Raw genomic sequence first — 17,854 nt, forward strand, 5'->3', positions numbered from 1 at the left:
ACTGGTCCCATTTTTCCTTCATTTTCTAGGATAATTAAAGTATATGTATAACAGATAGGTTTTTAAAATAGGTAGAGGATAGCTTTAATCAGAAATCTTTCTTTTGTAGTTAATAGGATCACACCTTCAGTTTGAGTTTTGGGTTGGTCATGAGAAATGCCACAATTTTAATTTTCAGATCATATATGACATAAATGCAACATATAGCATTATTATAATCAATTCTGTTTTCTAATAGGATGTTGATGCTACAAATCCGAATTATGAAATTATGTGTATGATCAGAGACTTTAGAGGAAGTTTGGATTATAGACCATTAACAACAGCAGATCCTGTAAGATTCTTTAATTTGTAAATGATTGTTTTGGGACTCTTTTTTTGCTCTAAATAATAACGTGTCTTATACTCACTAAATTTATATTGTTTTTAGCTGTATAGTTTCCCCTTCCTTATGGGTGTTCATTTCCCAAATTTTAAGATCAAGAAAACTTACATATTTATGCTTATCCCCTATAATTTGATATATTAGAGCATAAAAGTGGATATGGACATCCTTTTCAGAGCAAAACCTCCTTTGGAAGGGAAGATCAACCCTTTTTTAAAGGAGCCACGTCAGAAAACCCACTTATACTTTCTGACCACCACTTGTACTTTAATTTGAATTTCAAATATATCTCCTCTTTGGCTTGGACTGTAGCTCCTACCATTGTTCTAGTTTGCTATTAATTAACTTATTATTCAAAATAAATGTTTTTCTAACTTTCAGTAGTAAATGATGGTTGTTGAAGACTTCAGTGAATGAAAGACCTGCTGGAAAAATGCTTTTCTCACTTACTGCTCAATTCCTTTCCTATTAAAAAATGAGAATTGATTACACCGGGGATATTTTTGTGAGTAATTGGTACTCAGAATGGATAATCCATCTGACCCAGCATAAATAGAACGTGTGTTAGTGCACTTAGCCCTCTGCTCTCTGCTGAGCTGGCCGCCTGGCCTCCCCAGGTGTATTCCCTCCATTCAACCATGTAACCTTGCTCTCCTGCAGTCTGAGTGACTGGGAGCTCTCTATCTGTGCCTTTTGTTCTGACGGATGCCCTGTCCCCAATAAAACCTTAGTACTTCATTCTTTGTCTCACATCTGAATTCTTTCTTGCGTGAAGACAAGAACCCCACAGCTTCTAAAGCTCTTTTCTCCCGTGACAGAAGTAGAATCTGAGCCTTTGTTAAAGCAGTGAGGTTTTCATATTTTGAAATCATCTTCAGAATCTGTTTAAAACCTGCAGCATTCCCTTTTGATAGTTTTGTCTAATTGGTGACTCTGTCATTTTTCTAGCCAACTCCAATAAAACTATTCTCTCTTCCTTAGTTCTGACTCTGTTAAAACTGTTCGCAAAAGAAAAAAGAAGAAATAAAATAAGAATGTGTGTCAGTTACCAAAAATACGTTTCTGTTAGGCAGGTGTTAGGATTTAATAGAATTGTTGATAATCACTGAAATAAAATATCGTTTATTCCTAGATTGATGAACATAGGATATGTGTTTGTGTGAGAAAACGACCACTCAATAAAAAAGGTATGCTGCTTAGTGCGTTCTAACACAAGGTTGATTTTATCTTACTCATAATGTATTTTGATATTAGCACAAATAAAGTTGGTTTGGAACAGTTAAAATATAAGTCCTTTCATTTCATATGTACGTGACTGTTCTACACATTTCTTTGGCTAGACCTGTTGGTTTGTCAGTGCTATGAATTATTTCCACTCATGGTTCTTGCTTCATAAAAATCTTGATTTTGGCCGGCGCCATGGCTTAACAGGCTAATCCTCCGCCTTGCGGCGCCGGCACACCGGGTTCTAGTCCCGGTTGGGGCACCGGATTCTATCCCGGTTGCCCCTCTTCCAGGCCAGCTCTCTGCTATGGCCCGGGAAGGCAGTGGAGGATGGCCCAAGTGCTTGGGCCCTGCGCCCGCGTGGGAGACCAGGAGAAGCACCTGGCTCCTGGCTTCGGATCAGCGAGATGCGCTGGCCGCGGCGGCCATTGGAGGGTGAACCAACGGCAAAAAGGAAGACCTTTCTCTCTGTCTCTCTCTCTCACTGTCTACTCTGCCTATTTAAAAAAAAAAAAAAAAAAGACTTGAGACCCAGAGTTATGTGTACTTTCTGTTGATTAAAATAAGTCAGAGTCTATGTGAGTGGGGACTGGGAAGAGTGGTTCACTGGGACCCAACTTCAAACACTTAGAAGAAAAAAAAAAAAAAACTTTTTTTTTTTTACTTTGTTATTGAAATATTCTGTCTTACTGAATGGCATTTTTGTGGATTTTACATTTATAAAATATATTGTTTGTATTTGAATTGTTCTTAAAATAATTTTTGTACACTAAGTCAAATGCTGTGAAGATCACTGAGCATTGATTTTCATTTATTCTTTCAGAAACTCAAATGAAAGATCTTGATGTAATCACAATCCCTAGTAAAGATGTTGTGATGGTACATGAACCAAAACAAAAAGTAGATTTAACAAGGTACCTAGAAAACCAAACATTTCGTTTTGATTATGCCTTTGATGACTCAGCTCCTAATGAAATGGTTTACAGGTAGGTAAATTCATTTTAAATCTGAGTTTTGTTCTCATACTGAAACAATGTTTTCTTGGTATGGCTCTCTGGAGATATAATAAACTTCTTCATTGTAAATTTAAATTGCAGAAATTGTAGTAAATGCTAAGTGAATGTTAATAGTTATTCTTTGTAGTGCAACCCCCAAATCATAGTTTTTTCATTGGTAGTTGTTGATTAACGTATATGTATCACATGTGCACCATATATTTGGATAAGAAATTTATGGAAAATGTTAATATAACTGGGATGTAGTAGGTAGAGGATTTTAGTTTTTATGTTGTAATCATTCTACTAGTAAAGAAATTTGAAATACCTGTTGGTACACATTAATCACTATTTGTCTAAGTCTTTTTAACATGTACAACCATCTAAAGTAAAAAAGTTCTGTAAATCCTCTTGCATTTTGCCTAGTTTTTATCATCCTTAAACTTAGGGACAGTTTTAGTACGTGATATTTTTTTTTATGCTTGTATATTCAATTTATAAACAATTCCAGCCTTACATGTATTAAACATGGATATCCCATTTTTTTTTTTCAGATTTTATTCAATTTATAAATATTCATTTCTGATATTATAATAGATCTGTTTTAGCAGCATTGCTATCTTAATCCACCTAGAAGTATCTTTACAATTACTTGTGCTATGTTTTACTGCTCTTTTATTTTATAAAAATGACTAGAAAGCCAAACATTAAAAGTTAATAAAAGGGATCAGCACTGTGGCACAGCAGACTAAAGCCCCAGCCTGCAACACCAGCATCCCATGTAGGTGCCATTCCGGGTCCCGGCTACTCCATTTCCAATCCAGCTCTTTGCTGATGTGCCTGGGGAAGCAGTGGAGGACGGCCCAGGTGCTTGGGCCCCTGTACCCACATGGGAAATCTGGAGGAGGTTCCTGGCTCCTGGCCTCAGATTGGCTCAGCTATGGCCTTTGTGGCTATTTGGGGAGTGAACCAGTGGATGGAAGATGTCTCTCTGTCTCTACCTCTTTCCGTGTAACTGTCTTTCAAATAAATAAAATAAATCTTACAAAAATTTATAAAAATCCTTGTAACTGAAGGTGTTACATGTGAAATATTGCTGGAGCTAGTGTTTGGTGTGGTGGTTCAGATGCTGCTTGGGACGCCTGCTTCCCATATCTGAGTGCCTGGTTTGGGATCCCAGTACTGTTTCCAGCTCTAGCTTCCTGCTAATGCGCAGGTGATGCATGGCTCAAAGGGTTGAGACACTGCCACCCATGTGGGAGACAATGAGTTTCTGGCTCTTAGACTTTTGGGGAATGAACCAGCAGATTGGAGAGATCTCTCTCTTTTCTCTGCCTCTCAAAGAAATTTTAAAAAATTATTTATACAAAGATAACAAATTTCATGTATTTCACAAATACAGTTTTAAGATCATAATGATACTTCTTACCCTACCCTCCCTCCTTTACTCCTTTTAATTTTTACAATGACATGCTTTAAATTTACTTTATAATCACAAGCTAAACCTGCCATTAAATAAATAATTCAGCAAGTATAAGTAGAAAAACCACTGTTCCTTTATTAATTTGAATAAAAGCAACAACCACATGAAATGCTGTTGAGACCAACTTCAGTGGGCTTTGCCAGTAAACTGGGAGTTCAGTTTGGAAAAAAAAAAAAAAAGCACAATTAGCATATGGCTGCCCCGTAAAGGTGCTGTGAAAAATGATATGGAAAATAGGATTACAGTTGTAAATTGTGCATTTTTTTTAGTTTATTGAGAATAGAGTCCTGTCCCTCCACACCTCCTCCTTCTACTTCTGCCCCATAAAATATCAGTCTGTTTGACTTTTATAATAGTTTTCAAGAATTCATTGTAAATAAGGGTAAGTTTCAGCATATCTGAAAGGTTTAGTAAGCATTGTGTCTCACCCTGTATTTATGGGGTTTTTTTTTTTGCTAATATTTGTCTTTATCTCTTAGACTAACTTGTGGATTGAGGAGTTACACGTTCTTTGGTGTTAGCTGCCCTGCAAACTCATTTCTAATTCTCTAATTTCTCCTTTTATTCTGTACCTTCTCCAGTTTTGTCTTAAAAATCAGTGAAGTTAGGCCAGCGCCGCGGCTCACTAGGCTAATCCTCCACCTTGCGGCGCTGGCACACCGGGTTCTAGTCCCGGTCAAGGTGCCGGATTCTGTCCCGGTTGCCCCTCTTCCAGGCCAGCTCTCTGCTGTGGCCCGGGAGTGCAGAGGAGGATGGCCCAAGTGCCTGGGCCCTGCACCCCGTGGGAGACCAGGAGAAGCACCTGGCTTCGGATCAGCGCAGTGCACCGGCCGCTGTGGCCATTGGAGGGTGAACCAACGGCAAAGGAAGACCTTTCTCCCTGTCTCTCTCACTGTCCACTCTGCCTGTCAAAAAAAAAATCAGTGAAGTTATATAAAATGGTCCATCTGTAGATTTGTTTTTTTTTTTAAACTTTTATTTAATGAATATAAATTTCCAAAGTACAGCTTATGGATTACAATGGCTCCCCCCCCCCATAACTCCCCTCCCACCCGCAACCCTCCCCTTTCCCGCTTCCTCTCCCCTTCCATTCACATCAAGATTCATTTTCAATTCTCTTTATATACAGAAGATCAGTTTAGTATATATTAAGTAAAGATTTCAGCAGTTTGCCCCCATGTAGCAACACAAAGTGAAAAAATACTGTTGGAGTACTAGTTATATATATATATTTATATATATATATATATATATATATATATTTTTTTTTTTTTTTGACAGGCAGAGTGGACAGTGAGAGAGAGAGACAGGGAGAAAGGTCTTCCTTTGCCGTTGGTTCACCCTCCAATGGCTGCTGCGGTAGGCGCGCTGCGGCCGGCACACCGCGCTGATCCGAAGCCAGGAGCCAGGTGCTTCTTCCTGGTCTCCCATGCAGGTGCAGGGCCCAAGCACTTGGGCCATCCTCCACTGCCTTCCCAGGCCATAGCAGAGAGCTGGCCTGGAAGAGGGGCAACTGGAGTGGTAGATTTGTTTTGTATATAATTTTCAGTGCTCTGCATTCTGAAGTCGTATTTCTTTCCCCTGTGTACCTTTTTATTTCAACTCTACTAGTGGATTACACCAATATGTTTGAAAACTTAATGATAATAGTTAGCCATCCTTTTCTTGAATCAAAACTGTCAACTCAGATTCAGTGTCCTATAAGCATTATTTATATTCTTTTCCCTTAAGTATAAATTACCTGTGCATATGCATATTCAAAGTCATCATCACTTTTCTACTGGTTTAGAATACATTGAATAACTGCCACTCCAGGAGAGGCATTCGGCACAGCAGCTTACAACACTGCTTGGTATGCCCACATCCCATATCATAGTCCTTGGTTTGAGTATCGGGTACTCTGTTTCCCATCCAGTTCTTTCTAATGTGAATCCTTAAAGGCAGCAGATGATGGCTCAAGTCCTTTGGTCCCTGCCACCCACATGAGAGACATGGATTGAGTTCTGGGCTCCTAACTTCAGCCTGGTCTGCTCTTGGCTGTTGCAGGTATCAGAGTGAAACAGAGCTTTCTCTGTCTCTCTGTCTTTCAAATAAAATGGAAAAAAAAATTTTTTTGAAGAAGTTAACTACTCTTTGTTTTCTGTCAGAATTGTAATTGATACTTTCTGTTTTCATTTTATATAAATTATTAGTATGACCATTCTTTATTTTGAAGTTATTACTTGAAATGCTTTAAGTGTCTATAAGCAATTTTCAGATATGAGGGTATGTCAGAAACTTGGTGGAAAAATGGAATTAGAAGATATGTTTACTTTTGTGTAAAAGTTTTGAAATCCATGCATAGTTTTTTTCTTAATATGCATTTTCTTAGACTTTTTGAAGACCTCTCCTATGTGCATTCAAAATTTTTTGCACCAAAATAAACTTTTAAATTCCATTTTCTACAAACTTTTTTAAGTACCCCATTTGGTTATTTAAAATTTTTCAGAAAGATTTGTTTAAAATCTTGGCCGGCGCCGTGACTTAACAGGCTAATCCTCTGCCTTGCGGTGCCGGCACACCGGGTTCTAGTCCCGGCTGGAGCGCCGGATTCTATCCCGGTTGCCCCTCTTCCAGGCCAGCTCTCTGCTATGGCCCGGGAGGGCAGTGGAGGATGGCCCAAGTGCTTGGGCCCTGCACCTGCATGGGAGACCAGGAGAAGCACCTGGCTCCTGGCTTTGGATCAGCACGATGCGCCGGCCGCAGCGGCCATTGGAGGGTGAACCAACGGCAAAAAGGAAGACCTTTCTCTCTGTCTCTCTCTCTCTCACTATCCACTCTGCCTGTCAAAAAAAAAAAAAAAAAAAAAGAGGAAAAAAAAATCTTGCTGTAAGTTTTATGTATTAATAACATAAACTTTATATTTTTGGTATTGCTTTTATCTTTTATTTAAATACTGGCAACATGTTCTGACTGCTGCATTCTGTTTTTAAGGTTTACTGCTAGACCGCTAGTGGAAACTATATTTGAAAGGGGGATGGCTACATGCTTTGCTTATGGGCAGACTGGAAGTGGAAAAACTCATGTAAGTAATTCATTCATGTTACATCCTGGTATGAAGCTGCAGTTTCTCTCTTACAGCTTAATTCTAAGATCTGAATTCTCAAAACTTACTCCTGAGTAATGACTGTTATTCTTTATTCTCTTGTTCAAATGCAGACCATGGGTGGTGACTTTTCAGGAAAGAATCAAGATTGTTCTAAAGGAATTTATGCATTAGCAGGTAACTGTCCTTTTTTTATATAATTGGTAATATTCTTGGACATTATTCAGGTAGCTTGAAATAAAGACTTTAAGATATTATCCAGCAACTGTAATACTTTACTACTATTTATTATGTCACTGTTAGCTCATCCATTGCTTAAAAAGAACTGTAAGATTAAATTTTGGGGGATAGAAATTTTCATTATATGACGTTGCTTTTCAGAGTTCCTGGGAAAATGCATATTATAACAAAACTAGGCATAAGTTTCAAAAAAATTTTTTAAGACCTACTTTCTTTATTTGAAAGGCAGAGTTATAAAGAGAGGGAGAGATAGAAAGATCTTCCATCTGCTGGTTCACTCCTCAAATGGTTGCAATGGCCACAGCTGGGCCAGCCCAAAGCCAGGAGCCAAGAATTACGATCTTCATCCGGGTCTCCTACATGGGTGTAGGGCCCAGGAATTTGGGCCATCTTTTGCTGCTTTCCCAGGAGCATTTTCAGGGAGCTGGATTGAAAGTGGAACAGCTGAGACTTGAACTGGCACCTGTATGGGGTGCTGGTGTTGCAGGCAGACGCTTAACCTGTTACACCACAATAGCAGCCTCATCAATTTTTTTTTTTTTACCAGAATAAACATTTAATTCTATTTATCCATGAAGTTTTTGAGGTCCTATGCTGTTTATGTTAGTGTAGTCTGTCTGGTATGTTGTTGATTAGTACTAACTGTCAAAACGCTAAAATGTAAAAAGATTCTGTTTGGCATAGTAATGAAAATAATTATTACTACCTATAATTTTATGTTATTTGTAAGAATAAATAGTAGCATACTTTTATGAGTATAAGGGAGAGTAGCTACTGTTACTCCTACTTTTTGGTAAAATTAATATTCACTTTAGTCTTCGTTTTTCATCATAAATGCTATATTCCTAGATAAAGAGTAACTTCTCTGAAAATAGAAAATATGAATTGTTTTGTTAAAAAGAATATTGCTGTATTTAACAACTTTCTGTATATGAAATTCTTAACAGCTCGAGATGTCTTTTTAATGCTAAAGAAACCAAACTATAAGAAGCTAGAACTTCAAGTATATGCAACCTTTTTTGAAATTTATAGTGGAAAGGTAAATGGGAATTTTTAATTTTTGTAGTAAAATATACATACAAAATTTAACCATTTTAACATTTTAAGTATACTATTCAGTTGCATTAAGTTCACTCACATTGTTGTGCAGCCTTTACTACAAAACTTTTGTTTCTAAGATTTATTTATTTATTTATTTATTTGAAAGGCAGAACAACAGAGGGAGAGACAGAGAGGAGACGGAGAGTAAGCTTCCATCTGCTGGCTCACACCCCAGATAGCTGCAACAGCAGGGTGGGGGGTAGGCCAAAGCCAGGAGTCAGGAACACCATCCTGGTCTTCCACATAGATGCAAGGATCCAAGTAGTTGGGCCATCTTCTGCTGCCTTTCCAGGAACACTAACAAGAAGTTGGATTGGAAGCAGAGCAGCTGAGGCTCAACTGGCACTCTGAAATAGAATGCCTATATTATACACAGTAGTATAACCTGCTATGCCACAACACTGGTCCCACACAAATGTTTTATGTTTATCTGGAATATTATGTTAGAATTTTATGTTGTGTTTTTTTTTTTAAATGAATTTAAAACTCAACTTCATTATTATTCTAACCATTATTTTCATTATGAAATTTTTATTCTGATGATTCATTTTTATGAAACGGATTCTTTTTTCCTAACTTGAATATGATTTTTCATAGGTGTTTGACCTGCTAAATAGGAAAACAAAATTGAGAGTTCTAGAAGATGGAAAACAGCAAGTTCAAGTGGTGGGATTACAGGAACGTGAGGTCAAGTGTGTTGAAGATGTACTGAAACTCATTGACATAGGCAACAGCTGCAGGTAGGTCTCACTTTGATTAAGAAAGAGAAACTTCACTTTAAATACTTTGGGTATAGCATAAAAAACAAGGCAAATATATTCTTCAACACATCTTGGAAATAAAAATATTAAAAACTTACCTTACATGTAAACTAGAGTGGGTTATATTATATTGATAATATACTGCAAATATATTTGAAGTATGTCAGATTAAATTGTTTGATCTCGCTGTATTTAATGTTAAGTTAGAGTCTCTTCTGTATTTAATGATTAAGAATGGCTAGATGGGCCGGTGCCACGGCTCACTTGGCTAATCCTCCGCCTATGGCGCAGGCACCCCAGGTTCTAGTCTCGGTTGGGGTGCCAGATTCTGTCCCGGTTGCACCTCTTCCAGTCCAGCTCTCTGCTGTGGCCCAGGAAGGCAGTGGAGGATGCCCCAGGTGCTTGGGTCCTGCACCCACAGGGGAGACCAGGAAGAAGCACCTGGCTCCTGGATTTAGATTGGCGCAGTGCACCGGCTGTAGCGGCCATTTAGGGGTAAACCAACGGAAAAGGAAGACCTTTCACTCACTCTGTCTCTCTCTCTAACTCTGCCTGCCCCCCCCCCCCAAAAAAAAATAATGGCTAGATGGGGGAGGGGGCATGTTGCTTTTTATTTGAACAAAACTGTCATGACTTGAACATGTAAATTAAAGCTCTTACATATCAGATGTCCTTGATCGCATTGTAGAACATCTGGTCAAACATCTGCAAATGCACATTCATCTCGGAGCCATGCGGTGTTTCAGATTATTCTTAGAAGGAAAGGAAAACTACATGGCAAATTTTCTCTCATTGATTTGGCTGGAAATGAAAGAGGAGCTGATACTTCCAGTGCAGACAGGCAAACGAGGCTTGAAGGTGCTGAAATTAATAAAAGCCTTTTAGCACTCAAGGTAAGTAAAATGTATTCAATTGTGAAAGGTCTTTTACTTTTGACTTTAATTTTGTTTACTCACTTTCAAAATAAGAGTAGTTTTACCTAGTTAAAAAGAGAAGTTTTAAAGTTTAGTCATTTGTTCTTGTGGTTATAGATTTTATTGTACCTAGAGTTTTTCTTTGCACACATTATATCTCTTCTTTTACCTAGAAAAACAAAAGTTGGGGCCTGCGCCGTGGCTCAACAGGCTAATCCTCCACCTTGTGGCGCCGGCACCCCGGGTTCTAGTCCCGGTCGGGGTGTCAGATTCTGTCCCGGTTGCCCCTCTTCCAGGCCAGCTCTCTGCTGTGGCCAGGGAGTGCGGTGGAGGATGGCCCAAGTGCTTGGGCCCTGCACCCGCATGGGAGACCAGGAGAAGTACCTGGCTCCTGCCTTCGGATCAGTGTGGTGCGCCGGCCGCAGCGGCCATTAGAGGGTGACCAACGGCAAAGGAAGACCTTTCTCTCTGTCGCTCTCTCTCTCACTGTCCACTCTGCCTGTCAAAAAAAACAGTTGAAAAAAAAAATCACAATAATGCATTCTTTTTTTCTTCTTTTGGAGTGCCACTTTTAAAATTTAATTTTTTACAATTATCTTACTGCTGGCCACTTTTAAACACTAGTCATTTCCAGAATTATCTTTTGGAATAATAAAGCTGGTTTTGTTGTTCATTTTATTGAATTAGCATTTCTGGAAATATCTTTACTATGCTATAAAACAGTTTTTCATATTTTCAGACCTGAACATACCTTCAGTGTTAACAATTGTACTAAGAGACTTCTTAAACTATGTTAACTAGGATTCTCTTTTTTAAGAAAATCTAATTGTGTGACTTGCTTTCTTAATTTTCAGGAGTGCATCAGAGCCTTAGGTAGAAATAAACCTCATACTCCCTTCCGAGCAAGTAAACTCACTCAGGTGTTAAGAGATTCATTCATAGGTGAAAATTCTCGTACCTGCATGGTAAGTTTGTTTCATTTTAATCCTGAAGAAAGAACTATACAATATCTGTAGATAGTTATAAAGTATATTAATGACAATAGTTTCACTCCTATTGTGAGAAATATAGTAATACTTAAGATGTAGTCCCTTGTCCATCTGGGGGTGGCTTATTCTGCAGCTGTAATACGTTCTTACATTTCCAAGTGTAAGAGATAGGTGAGGGGCAGTCCCTCATACTGTTCCCTTCTTCTTTTTCTGCTGGGTTTTTATTATTTGCTGATGCCTTTAGATAGTTTCTTAAGTATCAACCAGTCATTATGTTTATTATCTGGTTATGGATATGAGATGGCAAATTATCTTAAGAGTTTAGACATCATTACTCTTTATTTTTATTAAATAACAATGGTAGGATTATCTATATAAGTTTTTTGTTAGTATTGTTCTCTTGATCATTTTTATAGCCTTTCTTAATTTTTGGATTTTTTTCCTAGATTGCCACAATCTCTCCAGGAATGGCATCCTGTGAAAATACTCTCAATACATTAAGATATGCAAATAGGTATGAGTGGTGATTCTTCAGTTTGGGATTTGAAAGGATTAATGTGATGGATAGTATAATTTAATATCTCATAGAACAAACCTTAACTACATTGTTCTTTCAAATTTTTTGTAGGTCTTTTATTTTTCTAAAGCTTTTGAAGATTTATTTATTTATTTGAGAGGCAGAGTTACAGAGAGGGGGAGACAGAGAGAGATCTTCCATTTGCTGGTTCACTCCCCAAATGGCCATAATGGCCAGGGCTGGGCCAGGCCAAAGCCAGGAGCTTCCATTGTTTCCCATGTGGGTGCAGGGTCCCAAGGACTTAAACCGCCCTCCACTGAATTAGCAGGGAGCTGGATCAGAAGTGAAGCGGCTGTGACTGGACCTGGTGCCCATGAGGGATGCCAGTGCTGCAGGCCGCAGTTTTAAGCCACTGAACCACAGCACCAGCCCTCTTTCAATTTTTGAAAAACATTTTTTGCATGTTAATTCTTTCAGATAATATTTAGAATCATTTTTGTCAGATTCTAACAATAAGTGAAAATGTGCTTTATAATTTGGGGAGAGGTATAGGTAACTTTAGTAAAATTGTTTTTTCTATCCATTTCAACCAAGTTATATTTTATAATATTTTATTATAATTAAATCATGCAGATTCTTCCTACTATGTTAATACTCTAAAGCAGGGTTGGGAAAACATTTTTTCTTTTAACAGCCCTTTGGATATTTATAACCTAATTCCCAGACCATACAAAGTTATCAAGCTAAAAGCTAGCCTGGTATAGATTGAATTTCAAGTCCTGCCTGCAGTTGCCTTGGCAGAGCCAGAGCAAATGATTTAAGGCCAGCAGGCTGGTTCCCACCCCTGCAAAAAGTGAAAGTGATGGGGCCAGTCTGTATTCCTTTAATTGTTGTGGTATATGCTAAAAATTACTGCTGATAATATTAAATGCTATGTATCAGGAGTCTAGGGTTTGAGTAGGAAGTAATAGCACACACAGTTCTTTGTGGTGGTGTTGAATGGTTTACTTTTGTTTCTCATGTTAATAGTATTGCCAATTTTAATAATTAGATACCTGGGACATTACAGATGTAACAAAAGAAAATATTTTATACATTATTAAAGCAGTTTATTCCTTATAGTCAGAAAATACCCTTAAAACTTTGGGTTATTGCCTGTCAGGCTTCCCCCACCTGACAATAAACCTTTCCTCTAACCAAAAAAAAAAAAAATAACAACTTGGGTTATTATGGGCATTTTTGTCTATAGATTTGTTCTCCCCAGTGCTCGTTTTGGGTGACTATATAATCTTAAATTTCTATTTTCCCATGTTAACATTTGTGATTTTAGTCTAGAGATAAAATTCTTTGTAATATTCAGTTCTAGTATAGAGAGTTTCTTAATTTTGCTAGACAAAAATATTTTCCTATTTCTTTGTTTTAATAACCAAATTGTTTTTTTTTTAATTTGAAATATATGCACATACAGAAAAATACCCGAACCATAGTGAATAATTTATTGAATAGTTAAAAAGTAAAAAATTCCTGTCATCACATTGGGAAATAGAACATTACCAGCCTACCTGCTCCTGAAACTTCTCTTGTGTTCCTTCCTGAGCACAGATCCTGAACAACATGGATTTTAACATAAATTTTTTTTAAATGCCCTTTTTCTTGTTATATTTGCTGCATTTGTTTTCAACTAAAGAGATTCTGAATGGTAGTAAATACTGAAGAAAAGTGTAGACCTATTGACCGTTTGTTAAAAGATATTAAAATATAATACTCCTTAAAAATGTGATAGAACTTCATTTTCAAAATTTATTCTCTTTAAGTTTGAATTATGAGCACCTGGCTGTAAACTGTTCTGTTCATTTTGATGATTGGAATTTTTTTATCATTAATGTAAAATGCTGCTTATTTTTTAAATATTTCCTGGGAAACATGAAGGGCTTAGTATAGTAAAATATATTACAGAACTAAAACAAAAGCCCTCTGTGTTTTAAAACTTCAGATTGCAGAGGATTACCTCTAATATGAAAATATTATTCAAGTTGAGTATCTCTTCGAATGCTTGGAACCAGGCGTGTTTTTCAGATTTGGAATGCTCATATATATTTATAGTAAAGTATCTTGGGAATGGAACCCAGATATAAAGGCAAGAATCATTTCTGTTCCATATACACCTCATACACGTAGCTTGAAGGTAATTTTATACAGTATTTTTAGTGCATATGCACTTTAACTGTCACTCTTCACATGAGGTCAGGTATGGAATTCTCCACCTGTGACATCATGTTGATACTCAAAAAATTTTGGATTTTAAGCTTAAGGTTTTATATTTTTGGAGTAGGGATGATCAGTCTATAGCTGTATATTTGTCTAGTTTGTTTGGGTCCAAGTAAAATATTTTAACTTTTATCACATAATGTAACTCAATATGACTAACCATCTAGGAAAAATTACTTCCATATGTTTAGGAATAAAGATATTCACCTTCCCTTGATAATTTCATGGCAATGTTTTATAACATTAAGAGTGAATAACTCTTTCTTTATCTCTTTTTATAATTAATGAGAATCCATTCCTCTTTAGGAAATCTCTTAATTGTTTACAGTTTGGATTTAAGACTCAGCATAGTGATTGAAGAGTTTTAGTTCTCAAGACCAAATGGGTTTAATACTTCCTTCACTACTTAATGGTAGCAAAAGCTTCAAGAAAGTTAATTACCCTTTCTGTGCCCTTGTTTGCTTATCGTTTGAACGCAGAGATTAATGATCATGTCCATCTTAAAGCATTGTTTTGAGGATGAAAAGGGATGGATTTGTGTATAATGTGCTTGGAATATTTTAAGTGCATTAATCATTATTTATGTTGCTACTTCAGTAGGCAGTTTGCTGATGTGCTTGGGGAAATAGCAAAAGATTGTCCAAGCACTCAGGCCCCTGCCACCCACATGGGAGACTCAGATGGAGTTTCAGGCTCTTATTGACAGGTGGGCCAGCAGCAGTTGTTGGGGCCATTTGGGGAGTGAACCAGCAGATAGAAGATCTACTTCTGTCTTTCTCTGTAACTCTGTTCCAATAAATAAATAAATAAATCTTTGAACAAAAATCAGATGAGAAAACTGAAATATTTTAGAGGGAAGTAAAGCACAAAACCTTCAGAAGTAGTAGTTGTCCCATAAAGAAGTAAAAGTCAGAAACATAGTCGCTTCTGTCCTGAAGCAAAGAATACAATCTTTTTTGTAATTATGTATTTTAAAAAAGGATTTATTTATTCGAAAGGCAGAATGACACACACACACACACACACAGAAAGAGATCTTACATCAGTCATTCCGCAAATGATTGCAACAGCCAGGACTGGACCAATCTTAAAAGTCCAACCCAGTCTCCCACGTGGGTGCCGGGGCCCAAAGACTTGGGCCATCTTCTGCTGCCTTCCCAGGTGCATGAGCAGGGAACTGGATTGAAAGCAGAGCAACCAGGACTTGAACTGGTGCTCTCATACAGGAGGCCAGCACTGCATTGCAGGTGGCAGCTTAACCAGCTAAGCCACAGCACGTGCCTGAGGCTGCAGTCTTTTGTAACGGAAGGGGTTGTAGTCTTAGGTAGAAGAATCATTGAGTTTTTTAATAGCATATTTGAGGAGTACAGTTCCTGGATATAATTTAGTTTACCTTGGATAAGATTTTGGATGGAAGAAAAATATGTGAATGGGACTAAAAGTATGCAAATTAGATTCTGAAGCAGATAAGAAATGGGGCTGAGAGTTAAGTTAGTATTAGAAATTTAGATTTTTTTGTCCAGCGCCACTGCTCACTAGGCTAATCCTCCGCCTGCGGCGCCGGCACCCAGGTTCTAGTCCCGGTTGGAGCGCCGGATTCTATCCCAGTTGCCCCTCTTCCAGGCCAGCTCTCTGCTGTGGCCCGGGAAGGCAGTGGAGGATGGCCCAAGTGCTTGGGCCCTGCACCCGCATGGGAGACCAGGAGAAGTACCTGGCTCCTGGCTTCAGATTAGTGCGGTGCGCCGGCCGCAGCGTGCCAGCCACAGCGGCCATTGGAGGGTGAACCAACGTACGGAAGACCTTTCTCTCTGTCTCTCTCTCTCACTGTCCACTCTGCCTGTCAAAAAAAAAGAAAGAAAAAGAAATTTAGATTTTTTAAGAATGCATGTGGTAAAATAAACTTTTTAGATTGACTATTTTAAAGGCTAAATGATATGTGGATGTAATATTGAACCTTTGACAGTAGATATTACCAATGAGTCAGCTATTTTAAGTGGAAGATATACTCTTGTTTTAATTTAATGTGTATGAATTATTACTGTTGGACTTTTTGACATATAAAAGAAAGGAAATCCCATTTAGTCAACTTTAGAGAAGTAAGGAGAAAAACATAATTTGGATAGTATATTGAAATGCTTAAAGAGCATAAGATTTGTACTCAGGGCTTAGTTTGAACCTCATAAGCCATATTTCTTGTTGAATGGCCTTGGGTAAGACTGCCTTTCTCTGGATCAGTTTTCTTGTCTTTAAAATGGAGATGATACTATAAGATGTTATTAAGACTACATAATATAATGCCTAAAAATTACTAATCTTGACATACAGTAAGTACTTAATAAATACTTACTGCTCTGAAATGAGATTGAACCAAAAAGGAAGTAAGGAGTTCACATAGATGAGTTCAGAAAAGTCGTAACTTGGTTAAATATAACCATTGGAAACATTAGCAAAAGTAAATTCCATTGCCAAAGACTGTTCTCAATGTAGGTTCTTCATCTAAATCAGCAGCCACAGAAAACTGAGTGACTATTTTCTCATTTGTCCCAAGGATGTTTCACAGCTAATACTATTCTAGATGCACAGGAAAAAAATTAATTCGGTACATTGAATGACTTAAGACATTGAAACTTAATTCTCTCAAATACTGATTGAGAGAGACTGCAAAAGTGTTGATTAATGCTAATAAACAAAATATTCATGGAATTGACCACGTGAAGAAAATAGTTTGGATGGTCGTATACTTAGAATAAGGGACATTCCAGATTGAGGTGCTAGCCTAGTTAAGCTTCTAAGATTGAGAGAGAAGGGGAAAGTACACGAGAAAGGAAGGCTTTAATAGAGTAGGACAGGTGGTTCATAACTCTTCATTATCTGTAAAATGATACTCTAAATTCATTGTTACACAACGCTTATCATTTTCTAAACAAAACTGAATACTAAATGAAAACGTGAACTGTGCATTGCTGTGTTTACAAGAGCATTTTTCTTTTAATTTGTTGCTGTTTTGGTGCTGCAGAGTAAAGGAGTTTGGAATTAGTCCATCAGACATTCCCTTCTCACAGGGTAGTGGCAGTCGTCCCGATCTCTCTCCTTCTTATGAGTATGACGACTTTTCTCCTTCGATTACCAGGTCTACTTCATTCTATACATAAGCTGTTTGTTTTAATAGTTTCTTTTGAATTGTGCTATATATAAACATTTCATTTACTTTCGTCCTAAGCCATTTTATTTTTCATATTCATTTCATTTGACAGGTGGTGGTTTTAATGCATGATCTGCATTTTTGTGTCCTTTATTAATTTATTTGCTTTAAAGTGTTGTTAGAATTCAGACTTCTTGTCCCCCTCATATTTTTTAAATATGATGTCACTTTTGCATACTTACCTTTGAAAGATAAATTGTCTTGATTAAAATGAAGAGTTTACTTTTATTATGTATGCTCTTACAAATTTCTTTGTCTGCAAGGAAAAACCAAGCATCTTTTTAACTAAGAAACTGTACTGTTGCCCAAATGTTTAAATTTAACTATAATGAGTCAACATTTTTTTAAGTGATGGAATGTAAAAACTTTATATCAGGAATAAATTTTTTTCACATAGAACTATCTTAATTAATATCACTACTACCAGAAATTTACAAAGTGTGTATCAGCAGTGATCCATTTGTTGACCTAAATGCCATTAATTGCAAAAACACTTTTTTAAAATACTGACTCTGTGTACTTTGCTAATTATCATTTGTTATGTAGAGTGATTATATTTGAAGTAATTATAAAGTTGCTGAAGTAAATTCCCAAAATTAAACAACCCAACATCCCCTTAAGTGTTTTAACACAGATTTATGTTAAATTAGACCTATAAAGGTGACATCATTAATCATAGTATGCTAATTG

The 17,854-nt window shown here is 37.2% G+C and overlaps 1 protein-coding gene across 4 annotated transcripts in view; it reads left to right on the forward strand.

Annotated features, from left to right (window-relative positions):
- KIF2A (kinesin family member 2A) overlaps nucleotides 1–17,854 on the forward strand; it is a 75,644-nt gene that overhangs the window by 45,835 nt on the left and 11,955 nt on the right. For 3 of the 4 annotated variants that reach the window (XM_062212052.1, XM_062212055.1, XM_062212054.1), the window contains exons 7-16: nucleotides 239–334; nucleotides 1,518–1,572; nucleotides 2,433–2,595; nucleotides 7,061–7,151; nucleotides 7,286–7,349; nucleotides 8,360–8,451; nucleotides 9,111–9,253; nucleotides 9,963–10,167; nucleotides 11,043–11,153; nucleotides 11,624–11,691. In XM_062212052.1, coding sequence (XP_062068036.1) covers nucleotides 239–334; nucleotides 1,518–1,572; nucleotides 2,433–2,595; nucleotides 7,061–7,151; nucleotides 7,286–7,349; nucleotides 8,360–8,451; nucleotides 9,111–9,253; nucleotides 9,963–10,167; nucleotides 11,043–11,153; nucleotides 11,624–11,691 — 1,088 coding nt within the window. Of the gene's footprint in view, nucleotides 1–238; nucleotides 335–1,517; nucleotides 1,573–2,432; nucleotides 2,596–7,060; nucleotides 7,152–7,285; nucleotides 7,350–8,359; nucleotides 8,452–9,110; nucleotides 9,254–9,962; nucleotides 10,168–11,042; nucleotides 11,154–11,623; nucleotides 11,692–16,978; nucleotides 17,093–17,854 lie in introns of all 4 variants that reach the window. The other variant, XM_062212056.1, reaches the window with a different exon arrangement.

This window comes from Lepus europaeus, chromosome 15 (assembly GCF_033115175.1).
Source record: "Lepus europaeus isolate LE1 chromosome 15, mLepTim1.pri, whole genome shotgun sequence".
NCBI classification, from domain to species: Eukaryota; Metazoa; Chordata; class Mammalia; order Lagomorpha; family Leporidae; genus Lepus; species Lepus europaeus.